Here is a 15,900-nt window from a genome sequence, read left to right as displayed (position 1 = left end):
AATCTCTTTATAGAGATTCTTGGCTACATATTTAAAATTATCGACAGCAAACACACTTCTCTCACCAAGTTAAAAATTGATACAGCACATAAAACCTGGACATAGCCAATTCAATGAAGAGTTCCCATTTATTTAGCCACCATTTTGGTGGAAATATTTTGAGAGACAAGCATACACATTGACCGAACTAAGCCAGCAGTTGGAATCATCTAGAGTATATACTTTATATACATTATCCTCTTGATACAACTCTGACCTGACTCAGAGAATACAACACTTCAGCACTAACCCCTTTTGATCGATCCTTGCCTCTTCATTACCTGAGCAGAATATAGATCAAATAGAACACAGTTAATACTTCCTGAAAGACCTCTCTATGCATAGCAATCCATAAAGGCAAAAGATCTAGCTCAAACCTCCACCAACTAACACAGCAAACTCATACACGAATTCTTTTACCAGATACACAAGGACAGTCAAATTCCAATTGATAACGCCATTTATTTTTGTGGATAAAAAAGCAATATTATTAAGAAGCAAAGAGGAAATTACAAAAAGACCAAAGTCAAGGCATCCTCAAACAAGAAGACAAAAATGTAAACCAGAACAAGAGAATGAAAAGCCCTTAGCATATAACAGCCTCCCAATTGCTTTACAAAAAAATATGAAGGCATATCCCCCAAAACTCTGTATTTTGGCCCACAAAGAAACCAAAAGCATCACCTTATTCCAATAGAAAAGGCCGCGTAGACTCCAACGAATATTAATTAACATTATCAAGAGAAAACAAAATATTTGTAGGTTCTATTGATCATCAACATACCTAAGAGAGCTTATTTAAAAAAAATATATCTACAAAGCTGAGTGACCCTTAAACAAACAACTAAAGGTCTGGAACCAGTTATCTCTAGTGTTGGCAAAAGGAAAGATAATGCCATAAAACACCCCCTTGTTCATTTCTATCCAAATCACACATACAATAGCCATTCTAGCGACTATAAGTTTCTTATTGGCTTTAACTAAAATTAAAATTTTCACAAACTCACACAGGATTGTTGTCCACCTAAGAAAATTCAATCCTGCAGAGACATTCTTGCTTGCTCATAAAAATGACATGACAAAAACACAAAGAATGCACTTGGACAAGTAAAACTTACAAACCTTCAGGAGGTTGAGCAAGCTTGCGGTTCTGAGGGGTCATCATCTCTTTCTTCAGCTGAGTCAATATGTCTTCCATTGTATGTTCTCTTTGCCAATTGGAAAGCATGGGAAAAAGATTCGGTTCAACCTGGATAATTTGCCAGTCATATAAGTAATTTTTTTTTTTTTTATTCTGCCAACAAAAATCTTGAGCAACATCACCTACCACTCCAGTTTCCTGATTGACACAGGTCATGTTTATCCGGGTCTGGAATCTAACACTTGGTGGATTATCTGGGTAGTCCTTGCCACAGAACAGCTTCAACTGGTAGATGCGCCCTTCATGGACAGTCTGACATGCAAAATCATCAAATAAGATAACAACAATTTCATAAGGAATTATATTTCAAAAAAAATTCATAAAGGAACTGTGAGAAATTGAAGATTCTCCCACTATACCGGCTCCCAGCCTCTCTTTCGAAAAGCTAGATACACAATGTGGCAATGCCTAAAGCACAAAATATGCTTGTAAGATATCAAGTATTTGCCTCATGCTTTTGCCTGTGTAACACAACTACATTTCCTTTAAACATGCTGTCTTGTGTTTTCTGTATCACTATGCCCGTTTGTAACACAGAGAGAAAAAGAAAGAGTATCCAAAAACTGATATAATTTCCTAATTTTCAAGATAATCCACATAAACCCGAATTTATTACCAACATTATGGAATCAAAGAACTAAAAGGTACTCTTAAACTTGAAACTGAAAAAAAAAAAAAAAAGGTGTTCATATTAATTTGAGGTTCAATTGCATTAAGTGACGCATGCATACAACTTTATTAATAAATTAACAAGAAGATTGCAAGATCCAAGACATTTTGCCTGTAACAGAAGTTCCTAACACTAGGCATACCATCATAAGGACAGTCATCTGAAAACAAGAAAAAGCTTTAAGCAAGAAAGATCATAAAAAAATTAGCATATATAAATTAGTCAGAAGTCTGGCTTAGCGCACATAAGCTGGAATTAGGCTAGGGTGACTAGACATCAGGCCTGATCATGTCCATTCACTATACACAAACTAACTGGGGATGGAGGCAAAAAGAAAGAGACACATTTTCTCTAAAGAAGAAGAAAGAGAGACATTGTCCTAATAAAAAAGAAAGAGAGACAAGAGAAGACATACATTAGGGGGACCAATAATAGTCCCTGTCCAAGATTGCATGTATATATCATCAGCATCATCCATTCCGTAGCTGACAGTTCCATCTCCAATCCCTTTTTCACCCCTCTCAAGCTCTTCCAATAATCTAAAATTCCGAGGAACTGAAATAACCACGAAATATGGACCAAATAATCATCTTCATGCACACAATCATTTAAAAAGCACTAAGCAATAGATGCAACAACAGATTCAACCAACATAATCAGTTTCCCAACGACTTGATTCTATTTGATTATTTTCCTTGCACAAATTTAGACAACACTTCTGGTGACAAATGATAATTGACGTATATTCCATATTACTATTTGATGTGGACCTACAAGTGGAAATAGATATTAGTTCAAGATTAAACATAGTTTATTTCAAGTTTACATGGAAGAGTTAAACCAGCATATAGAAAACTACATGCATGAAAATTCACAGAACAAATCCCCATTTAGATATTTGGTAGTAGAACCTCAATGAAATAGATAGAGAAACAATTCAAAAACAACATGAACCCATGTGAATGCCACTGTGATTATGACATGAGATTCCCTGACTTAAGCCATGTTTTGCAGTAGTATTAATGTTCATCTTCAAGAAGGTATAAAGTATACATATGTGTTTATGCTAGCATGTAAGATCAACTGTGACAACAAAGCTAAGACAGAAGAGGCAACATACAAAGACAGGCTTGCACATGCATACATCAGCAGTCATCCTGCGTTACGAATGTATTTGGCATATTCAGTATTAATCCTGTACAAGGTGTCCATTGGGTCAAGAAGTTACATGACTATTATTGATACTGAAGGATTTTGAAGCTTCAAGTATAAAAACACGGATAAAATTTTCCTTCTCCTAGGTTTCCTGCCCTTTATATCCATATTAAAATTAACCATAGCTCCTACAGCTTTCAACATATTAACCATAGCTGCTACAGCACTAAACATGCCCTTTTATCACAGAACTGGTAGCCTAGAGTGTATAGAAGCTTAATTCTATTTGAAGTTTGACTTCAAAATTAGGGTTGCACTCCCAAGTTTCCTCATAAAAAGGAATGCTATAATTCGTTGCAAAACAGCCAGAAGATTTCAGTGAAATCAACTTTTGGACCCTTGAACAACAAAGATCCTTACTGACTATATTATCTAAAAGAAATTCCAAAAATGCTCTCCCAATAACAAAGAGTCTTGCAGCATGGCAATCAAGCAATAAGATCAGTGATTTTAGTGGCACAGTACATCCATGTGAAAACTCTGGTTGCTGAGTTCATGAATCTCATGCGAAACAGTCGTCGCCCCCTGATATTGAAAAGAGATAGATTTATCCCCTATTCTACATTCATTTGTCTCGATCGTCCTACTGATTATAGGACAAACCATCCTATACACCATCGGAAAGCATATAATTGCTCTTTGTTGACATATCCCAGCTGTAAAGTATGATGATATGACCCTAGTCAAAGTTCTTTCCGGATCAATCCAACTCATTAACATCTTTTCGTACATGAATGTGACGTTGTCTAATCTGATCGGAAAGAGATGACATCTGCCCACAATTTATGGTTTAACTTATTTGCATTGGAGATTAGCCATTTTTATTTTAATGCATGACGCAAATCTAAATATGTTACAACAGCTAAATCTTTTACTTGCAAGACAGCCATTAAATGCAAGTAAAAGGAGAGAAAATCCAAATAGTTATAACAGCTAAATCTTTTCCTTGCAGGACAGTCTTTAGCAGCAAGTAAAAGGAGAAGACCTCCCAAGTCAGAAAATGCCTAGATTAAAAGGCTAATTTTCTCAAGAGAACTATAATGGATCTTAAAAGAAAAAGCTACAGATACAAACAGTAGTTCAGACATGGAGACACAAGTGCCAGCAAAACAACACATATCTAATCAAACTAACAATCTTTAGTACACATATCCAAACATGTTATAATAACTAAACCTATTAGTTAACAGAAAACATTATGATTCAGGGCAGCAGTAAATAAAGGGCAAACAACTCAAGGGACAGAAGATCCTTAATTTAAAAGGCCATCAAAGGAAAAGAGACTTATCATCATTGAGCAAGAACTATAACGGAGGTTGAAAAGCTATGGAGGTCAACAGTTGGTCGGAAATGGAGACACATTTCAGCAAAAATTCGGATCCTTAATCAAACTAACAATCCTTATTGTTCGAGGAGTAATTATTACATGCGTCCAATCACGCATTACTCCAATATTTCAACGTGAAAGCAACATGTCACTTCAAATACCAATGGTAAACCCGATGGCTTTATTTACTGTTAGACTGAAGGGATCGTCTCTATAGTAATCACCACCAGTATAAAACCCCCTCATCTTCCATCTCTCACATTACTTCAGAAACTGTAATAAATTCACTCAATTAGCGTTTTCCCCACGGATAACGCAGGAGCAGACAAGGAACGGCAACCAAACACATAAAACCCTAACTGGCGTAAACCTAGATGTCATAAACCCCTCAAAATTCCACCAATGTGTAAATGCCGACAGAATACCGTCAAAACAACAAACAACCACCAAAATTGCAAACAAACTATTCGCATACAATTGAAGAGAACACGAAAAGGGTAGCAAATAGTGAAATACGGCTTCTTAGTGAAACTCACCGACAACCCTTGATCCTTCAGAGCCCATTTTGTGATGTCGATACAAATCAGAGAGTAAAGTAGGGTTTTCCAGTTACAAAACGAAACAAGAAAGAAGGAGAGGGAAGAGATGAAGAAATTTCTAACAAAGAGAGCTCCAGCAGAAAGAAAAAGAGGTTGCAGTCCAACAACTGTTCCCCACGACTCAGATGACCACTCGACAACGCTGTAGATGGTGGATAAAAAGGAGACGAGAGAGGTATGATAGAGTGGGACGCGAGCGGACTTTTTATTCTGTGCACGGGAATGTTACCGTTGATTCTTTTTATATATAAATACAGGCTAAAATATAATAATAGCTCCTATACTATTAATAAATATTCAGATAAATTCGTATAGTCTTTTTTTTATGTTTAAATGCATAGTTTTAGTATTAAAAATATTTTATTAACCTCTAACATATAAAAAAAAATTAATATTATTAATATTTCTAATACCTAACACTTTTTTTATGTTCATAGAATCGTGACGTCGTAAATATTATTACAGTATCAACTTAATATTTACATATAATTTAAATAATATTTAATATATTTTTTCTGTCCATACAGACACGACACATATGTCTCCGTAGCATCTATTTGGTATCTACTTCGAGTTCCTCCTCCTCCTTCTTCCACCTTTAAATCTCAAATTATATTCTTTTATGTTTTTATTGTCTTATTTTATGTTCATCCCTACTATCTAAATCATTAATTCATCCACTAATTTACATATTATAAGTATCTATGTAAATATATAGATTAAATTATATCTCAAATCATATTCTTCATTTCTTTTATGTTTTCATTGTCTTTTTTTACATTCATTTTTATTTATAACCTATTATTTCATCAGTTAATGTATATATTTTAAGTATCTATGTAAATATATAGATTAAATTATACAGTATATGGCAGTTACTCTACTTTTGTATATTACATAATATAGTAGAGACAATAAGAAAGAGTAATTAAAAGAAGAGAAAGAAGAAGAAGAAGAATATGGATGGCAAAAGAGAGAGAGAGTAGAAAATGGTTAAATTTTGTTGGGATAAGGGAAAAAAAGGTGCTAGTACATATGTGTATATATATATATATATATATATATTGGATCGAAGTACGAATCTAGTGGTTAATTTTTCTATAAATTTATTTAATTTTTCTATAAAATTATACATCACTGTTTTTGATGAACCAATATCTCTCCACTTTTATAAAGTCAAAAATTTGAGATTCAATTTTTATCTGATATAAAAATAACATATATAATATATTATACTTAAAAAAAATTATATTCTTTTATAAAGTTGGGTTTTAGTATTATAAATAAATAAAAAATCAAATGAGAATATTTTTACGAGAAACTTATTTTTTTTCTTTTATAAGAGTGTTCCAACAAGAAATTTATTTTTTAACCTGGTTTTTTAATGTCATAAATCTAAAAATTTTAATTTATGACGAATCCCAAAAACATTGAAACACCCATGTTCAAACTTGAATTTCTTGCACCAAAAATAAAATGTGGATATTATTGAAAATTAAATACAAGTAATATTTTAATTTTGGGTTTGTGGAGATAGCCCCATATTCTATTATTTTGAATTATAAAATTATTTTTGGGAGGAAATATGTATAATTTAAATAAATTAAATTTATTTTTGAAAAAATTAGAAGATTTTCATTAAAAAACAAAGGACTGTGTGTCAATTATTAGGAGAGTGGTCCTCCTATTACTCCCCCCCTCCACGTAAACGACTTTTTATCTTTGTACTGCCTTGTCAAATTGAATTTCCTTCTTTTGTCTTTTTTTTTTTTTTTCTTTTCTCAGAAGAGAAGTTTAAAAAGAAAATTCAATTCTTTAGTTTCTTCACGGACGTTCTTATTTATTTTCTTTGATTCCTCTTTACCACCAAGGCGATAATCATGGCGACAGAAATGGTGAAGACGGAGGAAAATTACGATCATTTAAAAGAAGTGAAGCGATTTGATGATTCAAAAACAGGGGTAAAAGGTCTGGTTGACTCGGGTCTTTCTACCATCCCTCGCTTCTTCATCCACCCGCCTCATGTCCTATCCGGACTTAAACCTAACCCGACCGCAATCCGACCCCAGTCCAATCCCATACCCACCGTTGACCTCTCCAACATCGATTCCCCCACCACCCAATCAACCGTCGTGGATCAGCTGAAGCGCGCATGTGGCGAGTTCGGGTTCTTCCAAATTGTGAACCACGGAGTACCCGTTGATCTCCTCGACCGTATGATCGCCGCCGTGAAAGATTTTCACGAGCAGCCAACGGAGGCAAAAGAGTCTTTCTACAGTCGAAGTGGAAAGGCAGTGCAGTTCTTCTCTAATGTGGACTTGTTTCACTCTAAAGCCGCCAGCTGGAGGTAACACATGGATGAGATCAGACAACATCTTTTTGTGAAGTTTATTATTTATTTATTTATTTATTTATTATTACCTTGGCTAAAGTTAACGTTGTAACATGTTTTTTTCAAACATTTTTAATAACAAAAAGCATCATTGGATTTAGTACATGTTTATAAACATGAACTAATGATGTTTTTCTAACAATTTACAAATAAAATTTTCAATTAATTGTAGGGACACTCTTCAGATGAGACTTGGACCAGAGTTGCCAAACCTAGAAGAAGTTCCTGAAATGATTAGAAGGGCGATCGTGGAGTGGAACCAGGAGATCAAACGGCTGGGTGAAGTCCTGATGGAGTTGCTGTGTGAAGGTCTGGGAGTAAATCCAGGGAGGTTGAAAGAAATGACGTTTCTGGACGGAAGGGTGATGGTCGGACATTACTATCCTTACTGTCCACAGCCTGATCTGACGGTGGGGATTACATCACACACTGATCCAGGAGTTTTAACGGTGCTGCTTCAGAGCCAGGTTGGCGGCTTGCAGATCAAGCATGACGGAGAATGGCTGGATGTCAAGCCCATTCCCGGTGCCCTGGTCATCAACGTTGGTGACATATTTCAGGTTACCTTATTTTTATTATTATTTAAATATTATTTTTATTTTCAACTATAATATAAATTTAGCACATAAATAATAACATAATTAAAATTATAATAAGAAAACATCATAATTAACTTACTAAGAATAACATACAGAGAATAATGAGTACCTGTAGTATGAGCTTTCAAATGTAAATAATGTGTAAATACATGTAAGTTTTGTTATTTTAGTATAATAAAAAATTCTAACTTAAAACTGATTGATTTTGTTTTAGATCATGTCAAATGAAGAGTATAAAAGTGTGGAGCACAGAGTCTTGGCTAATTCCCTGGATGAACCACGAGTATCAATCGCGGTCTTCTTCAACCCAACTGCCAGAGAAAACTTATATGGACCGTTTCCAGAGTTGATATCGCCTGAGAAGCCCGCCATTTATAGGCAATTCCAGTACATTGATTACTTAACGAGGTTCTTCACCAAGGAGTTGGATGGAAAATCTTTGACAAACTTCTATAAGCTCTAAAATATAATACCTTAATGCTGCACAACATGTTTATGTATGAAGGTAGGAATATATGTAAGAATATGAAGGGGAAAAAAAAACATATATGCAGCACAGAAATGTGAATTCAATAAATTATTGGATGAAATGAATGAATTTCTACAGAAAATCAGTGGAAGGTGAAACTTTTAGAAACTTGGACACTGAGCAAAAAATATCTCCTGATACTTCTTATGACCTTTGAGTTGGCTAAACAAGTATTCATTATTAGTCAACTCACTTACATTATGCTGTTTCCATGGTACAGACAGGCTCATCTTCAGTCTGGCCCTGTGCTTTCTAATGACCAAACCAATCAGCCATCTCTTTGTCATCCATAGATTCAGGAAGCTTTAAACCTCTCTGTTTATGGGAGGACTGAATTGGATCATTAATTTCTCTTGTTATTGCAGCATTTTGCCTCCTCTCTAACATCTCCAACTTCCATTTTTCCCTATTTTTTGGATTCTGGGACAAGGCACTCTTGCCTCCTTCAATTGGAAAATCTAGAAATCTTGAATCCTCATTCCTAGAAATGGAACTGATTTCGTCATTGCTCTCCTCCTCTGCAAATCTCCACAAAATTGAACCTCTCTTCTGATTTTTACTCCCTTGTCTGACAGATTTACTAGAGATTACTTCAATTCCACTGTCAACAAATCCCCATCTGTTATGATTACGATGCCCTCCACTCTGTCGCTGCGGGCGTGCAGACATGTCGGAAGCATTTGATGCCTTTGGGCGCCTATGATCACAGTTCAAGCATACCATGTTTCTTCTGAAATTGATGAAGTTGCATCTATATAATAACACAACACAATCTTAGAGAATAATGAACTTCAACTTTTTCATCCTGGTTTTGATAAAATTGAGAAGACTAAATGTGGAAAACAACTCACGATTCGCATTCCCATTCCCCTGGATGGAGCTGCCGCTTTGAAGGCTTCTCTTTGCATTGGAAACATCTTGTATTCTTTGCAAAATTCAAAAAATTGCATCTGTAAGAATCAGAAATCTTGTTGAGAAACAGAACCACCATATTAGAAACAACAAAATCTGACTTAGGAACCCTTACTCGTCACATATCCAGTCTCCTTTCTTCATTGGAAGAAAATTCTGATCTTCACTTAATTCTTTGAGTCTTTCTTGGAATAAATAATCACAGCGTAAGCACTTAGCATTTCTGGCAAAATTGAGGAAGTTACATCTACCAAATGAAGAGTAAAAAGTCAAGAGTAAGTTAGATTAGGCGCAGAGGAGACAAAATGCAGAGTTGATATTCAATTCCTATAAGATTAACAGATTACCTGGGACAGTGCCAATCGCCTTGCTTCATTGGAAGTTCTTTGTGGTCTTTTTCCTCTGAGCTAGATTCACACTTTTCTGAAAGTGTGCTGAACTTCACCATTTCTTTCAGCAGTCTTCTCACTGCTTCTTTAACAATTTCATTTTCACATGATCTGTTCTCCACTGTATGAGTAATGGGATTGAGCCCATATGTTAACAGAATACGCATTACATCCACAGTCCGTCCACCTTCATCTTTGCGTGAAGGCACATATGCCCTATCACAGTTTCCCCTTAAATTGCACGAGCTGCAAACCTACTAAGGTGGATGCTTGAATTAGAAGTGATGTGTGACTTCTAATTAATAAAAGTTAGGGGAGTTCAACGATTTGGTTCAAACCATTCTGTAAAGAGATTGCACAGCAAAAAAAAAATTACTTTTTTTTTATTTTTTCCCCCCCTTTTCTTCTTTTTCTTTATGAGAAATTCTATCTTATCCTCCACATTAATGCACTTCTATGATCTCCTTGATAGTACTTTTTCTGTAAATTAAAAAAGAATGTTTTAGCATTTATGCAGTTTTGTATTAAATTATCAAAATTTTTGTGGGTGGAATATTTTTTTTAGCAATATAACCTCAAAAGTGCATAATGAAATTTATAAATGTTAAAAACCAAAAATCAAAACTGAATGATACCAATTTGGTCAAGTTCAAAATTTGACAATTTTGTGTTCTATAATTTTGGTTTTGGTTTGCTTTGTTTTGGTTTTGGCCTTTAAACTGAACCATATCTGCCCCTATTAAAGATCCATCTTCTTCTGCTATTAAAATTGCAACCACATGACCAAAGGAAGCAAAGAAGATTTTCTTTTCCCTGGAAAATCAGCGAAGGAAAAAGCATACATACATTCTCTTCATCAATTTGGACGTAAGCCCTTAGACGCTTCCCTGAGTTTACCACTTTCCTGTCTAGACTTGGGCATCCACATTCAGCAATAACCTTGATCTCTTTCCGGGACAGGTACCTGACATGGAAATTTTGGTGAATAAAATGTTAAAGAGCTTATTTCATTACATCACTTGCTAAAGATCAGTATCGCCCCTTTCATCTAAACAAGGGTCAAATCCACAACTAAAGGAAGAAGATGTGCAAGTCTCACTTGCACAATCCAATCATCAAACAAGTTGTGTGCACATTCAAAATACTTGCGATCAGAAGACACTTCCTTCAAATCATAACTAAGAAAACAGTTTCACAATTGAAAAACAAAACTGTTATTTGTATATTTGGTTACCAATTTCTGTTCTGAATTTCTGTTTTATATTATTCCTTTATTCTTTGTCAGCACACAGCTTACTAGCTAGGAAGGTTGTTATTTGTAGGGTGGGTACATTCTAGAAGCTGGGTACATGCTAGTTAGTTATTCCTTCTTGTATATAATCATTCTCTTGGCTGTATATAATACATAGATGATCAATAAGAATTTTCTTTGTCTTTCTATTGATCAATAGCTTTTTTAAGTTATTTTCTGCTCGTATATGATATCAGAGCTAAAGCTCTTGATTTAATATTTTTCTTTACCCATTCTTCATTTTTTTTTCTAGACGTATGGATGGAGAAGAGGATATTGTTGCAAGGGTTTCACAAACTCTTACTAATGGAAACCCGTTAATAATACATGGGTCAGATAATCTTGGAGTATCTCTTGTTACAGCTCCACTTACAGGAAGCAACTATCTAACCTGAAATATTGCTATCAAAATCTCTCTAGAATTTAAGAATAAGATTGTTTCTGAAGAGATTCAGAAACCAGATGAAGCAAGCAAATTGAGCTAATGTATGAGATCTATAATGGGTCTCTATTATATCAAATTTAAAGAGACATTGTCTTGATGGAACAAGGTAGTAACTCTGCTATTATATATTACAAAAGGATGAAGAAGAATTGGGATGAACTTAATCGCTTGATCCGATTCCAGTTTGTTCTTGCCAAGGTTGCACCTGTGATGTCACAAAGAGAATGAATGTGATGGATTCATTCAGTAAACTTATTCAATTTTTAATGGGTTTGAACTCATCATATGAAGGAGTTCGAAGTCAAATCCTTATGCTAGATCCATTACCCTCTGTAAGCAAGGCTTATTCAACGATTTTACATGTAGAGAAACAAAGACAAGTGACTGTCTCTGTTACTGATGTTGTTGAAAATAGTGCATTACTGGTTAGATCCAACTTTAAAATGAGAATGTTGGAAAAGGGAATTCTAAGAAGAAGGATATGAAGAAGGGAGATAGAATTTGTGAATATTGTAATGCTCCAGGTCACTTGAAGGACTCAATCTTTAAGATACACGGTTATCCTGACTGGTGGAAAGACTTACAGAATCAGAAGGGAAAAGTCGAACAAAAAAAGGTGGCAGCCAACATGGTTGGTGTTGCTGATACTCCTCTTGATTTGGGAGAAACTGACTGGAACAAATTTACATCTATTATTCAACAAGAGATAGCCAGGTTTATGAAAGGTAAAAAACTAGTAGAGGTAGAACAAGCCATGTTTGATCATGGGACAGAATTTGCATCATCAAAAAATACTCTATTCTCATTTCGTAAAAATTTTCAATCTACTATATGGATCATAAACACAAGTGCAAGCATGCACATGTGTTTTAACAAGGAATTGCTTCATGGAATGTATGATATTGGCTTAAGCACCCCTGTATATTTGCCTGATGGAACCACAAAAACTGTGAATCAAGTTGGTATTGCCTTCTTACACCCATGCATACCATTGAAGGATGTGTTATATGTTCCTCATTTTCATTATAATTTTCTGTCTGTTAATAAGGCTATCCAAACCTCTAATTTAATATTTATCTTTTATCTTGAATGTTGCTTGATACAGAACCTAAAGAGTGCTGATATGCTTGCAGTTAGTAAAGTATTTGGATCACTTTATATCCTTGATAACTCATCTTTTAAAGCTACAGTTATAAATAAAGTCAAGAATCAGATATGTCATTTTACTTCTCTGAAAGGAAAAATCCCTATGCCCATTTTTAATACTTCTAACTAGCAATCCAATTTTGTTTATGGTAATGTTTTTTCACATTCCAATAATAAAGATGAGTTTTCTACTCAAATTTGGCACTCTAGATTGGGTCATGCTTCTACTTCTGCTTCTGCCATAAAACATTTACATTTCATTAATCATCAGTCTTGTCCATCCATTCAACCTTGTGATGTATGTTATATGGCAAAGCAACATAGGTTGCCTTTCTCCACTGGCGGTATAAAAACTACTCATATGTTTGATTTGATCCACATGGACTGCAAACTCATAATGGTGCTCAGTACATTTTGACTCTGGTTGATGATTTTAGCAGGGGTATTTGGACTTTCTTACTAAATCATAAGTCTCAAACTAAAACCATTCTTAATAATTTTTTTAAGATGCTTCAAACACAGTTTCAATACTCAATGAAGATACTCAGGTCTAATAATAGTACTGAATATATAAATCAGCAGTGTAAGAAACTGTTGAACTCCTTAGTCATTATTCATCAAACCTTCTGTTCATACACCCCCCAACAAAATGGGGTTGTAGAGAGAAAACATAAGCAATTATTAAAGATAGTTATCGTTTCAATCCAATTTACCTAAACGTTTTTGGGAAGATATCATTTTGACAGCTACTTATCTTATAAACAAACTTCCTAACTCAGTTTTACAATGGAAAACCCCATTTGAAATTATCTATGGTCATACACTAGATTACAGTAGACTTAAGACTTTTAGGTGTTTATGTTTTACATCCAACAATTTGTCCTCTCGAGATAAGCTGGATCCTAAATCTTTTAAATGTATCTTCTTGGGTTATGTAACAGATAAGAAAGCTTACAAGGTTTACGACATAGAACATCATCGATTCCATATTTCCAAGGATGTTGTCTTTTATGAAAACTATTTTCCGTTTCATTTAGTTAATTCTGACCAACAAGACATTCCTCTACCCAAGGTTAATATTTCAGCTTATGTGTCCTTTTCTAATTTTAATTCCTCTCCCATTAATGTTATTGGTTCCATGCATGATTCACATCCAGAGTCTTCACAATCTCCTCAAAATATCTCATCTTCATGAGTCTATTCAATCACTTAGAGTCAGCACCAGACACAGAACCAAACCTGCGTGGATGAAAGATTTCATTTGTTATTCTATCATCACAAATATTATACCAACTGCATTGCACAAGCAGCCTCCAAGTTCGATGGTCAGAGATTACACATCTCCAACTTATCCATATCAGGTTTCTTTCAATTTTTCATCTTCATGTATAGCTTTTCTTGCAAATATTACTGCTATTGCAGAACCATATTCCTATAAACAAGCTATTAAACACAAAGAGTGGGTTGCTGCTATGCAAAGGGAGATTGATGCTCTAGAAGCAAACGACACTTGGGAACTCACAACTCTTCCTGCAGACAAACATACTATTGGCACAAAGTGGGTTTATAAAGTTAAGTTTCTTCCATATGCAACAGTAGAATGATTCAAGACTCGGCTAGTAGCCAAGGGATAAGATCAAACAGAGGGTGTCGATTATTTTGAAAGCTTGTCTCCAGTAGCTAAAACAGTTGCAGTCAGACTCTTCTTAGCTCTTGCTGCTGCTAAAAATTGGTTCCTCTACCAATTGGATATCAATAATGCATTCCTTCATGGAACACTTGATGAAGAGGCTTATCTCAAACCTCCTCCTGGTTACACTAAAACTTCTCATTCACAAGTTTGCAGGCTTAAAAAGTCCTTATATGGACTCAAACAAGCTTCACAACAGTGGAACACTGTTTTTACTGAGAAACTCTTACAGTTTGGCTTTCTTGAATCAGAACACGACCACTGTTCAAATCAACCAAAGTTAATTTCCAAAAATCAAACAGGTTGTGTGCACGTCAAGAATGACCGAAATCCAAACTAATACCTTGTTCAAGCCATGACTAGACACCAGTGCTTAACATACAATACGAAATTAAGTCAGTATATTCGCACTCAAGAAGAAACTGAAACAATAAAAAAGACAAATTTAGCCATCAACATAACAAAATCCTCCTTTACCTGATAAGACTATACCGGTCCCTAGCAAATTTAAGGCATGCTGTGCGGATATAATTCGATTCCTTACAAGCCAATTCACCTTCCTCAAATGGACTCCCATCTGCAACAAAATACCCTTTATTCAACAAGCACTCCATCAAGTTCACCCACTCCGACCATGGATGCTGAATCCTGACCCTTGATTCCTTAGTCCCTTTGGAGGGTACAACAAAATCCGACGGTTCACTTCTCTTCGCTGATGATTGGCTTATGGATTTCGATGATTGAAGTTCTTCAACCCGGTTGGCAATGTAGCCCGCGTTGTGGAGAAGAGAAATTGGAACGAGAGCTTTCGGGCTTCTAAATGCAGCACATAGATATGCATGGCTAGGTTTGAAGAGTCTGCGCATCAGAGAGTCACAAAATGTATGAGTTTGGAGAAATTTTGCTGGAAAAGATTGTTCCTTTTGTTTGTGTGATGGTATTTTGATCTTCTGAAATGGTCCTTGAACTTCTCTGGACTACACACCAAAAATAGTCATGGAGTTGTTTGGAAAAATAAGGATTAGCTATCCGGACACGTGCACGGTAACAGGAATTAGCTATTCAATCTGGAGTACGATATCCAAATTGTTGGGTTAGTGATTGATGTTGCTAATTATCTCAAAATATAATTAATTTAACTAATTAACCCAAAACAACATGTTTATTGAATAATAGTACAATGAGAATTTTTTTTTTTTCCTTTTATATTTGATTAAATGTGCAATTAACCAAGCAAGTGAATAACAAATATGCTTGAAATGACATATATATATATATATATGTAGAGGCATATAATGAGTGTTTGTGTTTCAGGTCCTTGTTTGGGAGGCGTAAGAAAAGAAAAACGTAGAAGAAAACAAAAGACAAGGTGAGTCTGCTTAAGTTGTCCATGACTGACTCTGCATATGTGTGTATATATATATATATATATATTGCATCACAGTGTAAAATGCAT

General features: G+C 34.9%; 3 protein-coding genes across 4 annotated transcripts; 1 reads left to right on the top strand and 2 right to left on the bottom strand.

The window, feature by feature from the left end:
• Positions 1-109: 109 nt before the first annotated feature.
• Positions 110-5,242, bottom strand: MMZ1 (MMS ZWEI homolog 1). The gene is made up of 5 exons (XM_022054365.2): positions 4,989-5,242; positions 2,326-2,465; positions 1,367-1,492; positions 1,162-1,288; positions 110-320 (listed from the first exon to the last, which is right to left on the bottom strand). The coding sequence occupies exons 1-5, from the start codon at positions 5,014-5,016 to the stop codon at positions 262-264; spliced, it is 480 nt and encodes a 159-aa protein (XP_021910057.1). The 5' UTR covers positions 5,017-5,242; the 3' UTR covers positions 110-261.
• A 1,595-nt stretch (positions 5,243-6,837) lies between these two features.
• LOC110823870 (1-aminocyclopropane-1-carboxylate oxidase homolog 4-like) lies at positions 6,838-8,653 on the top strand. Its single transcript, XM_022054364.2, has 3 exons — positions 6,838-7,398; positions 7,616-8,003; positions 8,257-8,653. The coding sequence occupies exons 1-3, from the start codon at positions 6,932-6,934 to the stop codon at positions 8,503-8,505; spliced, it is 1,104 nt and encodes a 367-aa protein (XP_021910056.1). The 5' UTR covers positions 6,838-6,931; the 3' UTR covers positions 8,506-8,653.
• On the bottom strand, positions 8,592-15,496 carry LOC110823869 (zinc finger protein VAR3, chloroplastic-like). 2 transcript variants are annotated; one of them, XM_022054362.2, is made up of 6 exons: positions 14,922-15,490; positions 10,719-10,836; positions 9,831-10,126; positions 9,599-9,730; positions 9,423-9,521; positions 8,592-9,322 (listed from the first exon to the last, which is right to left on the bottom strand). In XM_022054362.2, exons 1-6 carry the CDS (start codon positions 15,308-15,310, stop codon positions 8,824-8,826), a joined length of 1,533 nt encoding a protein of 510 aa, XP_021910054.2. In that variant the 5' UTR covers positions 15,311-15,490; the 3' UTR covers positions 8,592-8,823. The 2 variants fall into 2 exon arrangements, with proteins under 2 accessions (XP_021910054.2, XP_088070183.1); XM_088214057.1 differs by having other exon boundaries at positions 9,134-9,322; positions 9,423-9,496; positions 14,922-15,496.
• Positions 15,497-15,900: the final 404 nt, after the last annotated feature.

The sequence above is a fragment of the Carica papaya genome, chromosome 2, assembly GCF_054855325.1.
Source record: "Carica papaya isolate Zhongbai chromosome 2, ASM5485532v1, whole genome shotgun sequence".
NCBI lineage: Eukaryota > Viridiplantae > Streptophyta > Magnoliopsida > Brassicales > Caricaceae > Carica > Carica papaya.
This window is presented reverse-complemented; position numbering and strand designations above follow the sequence as displayed.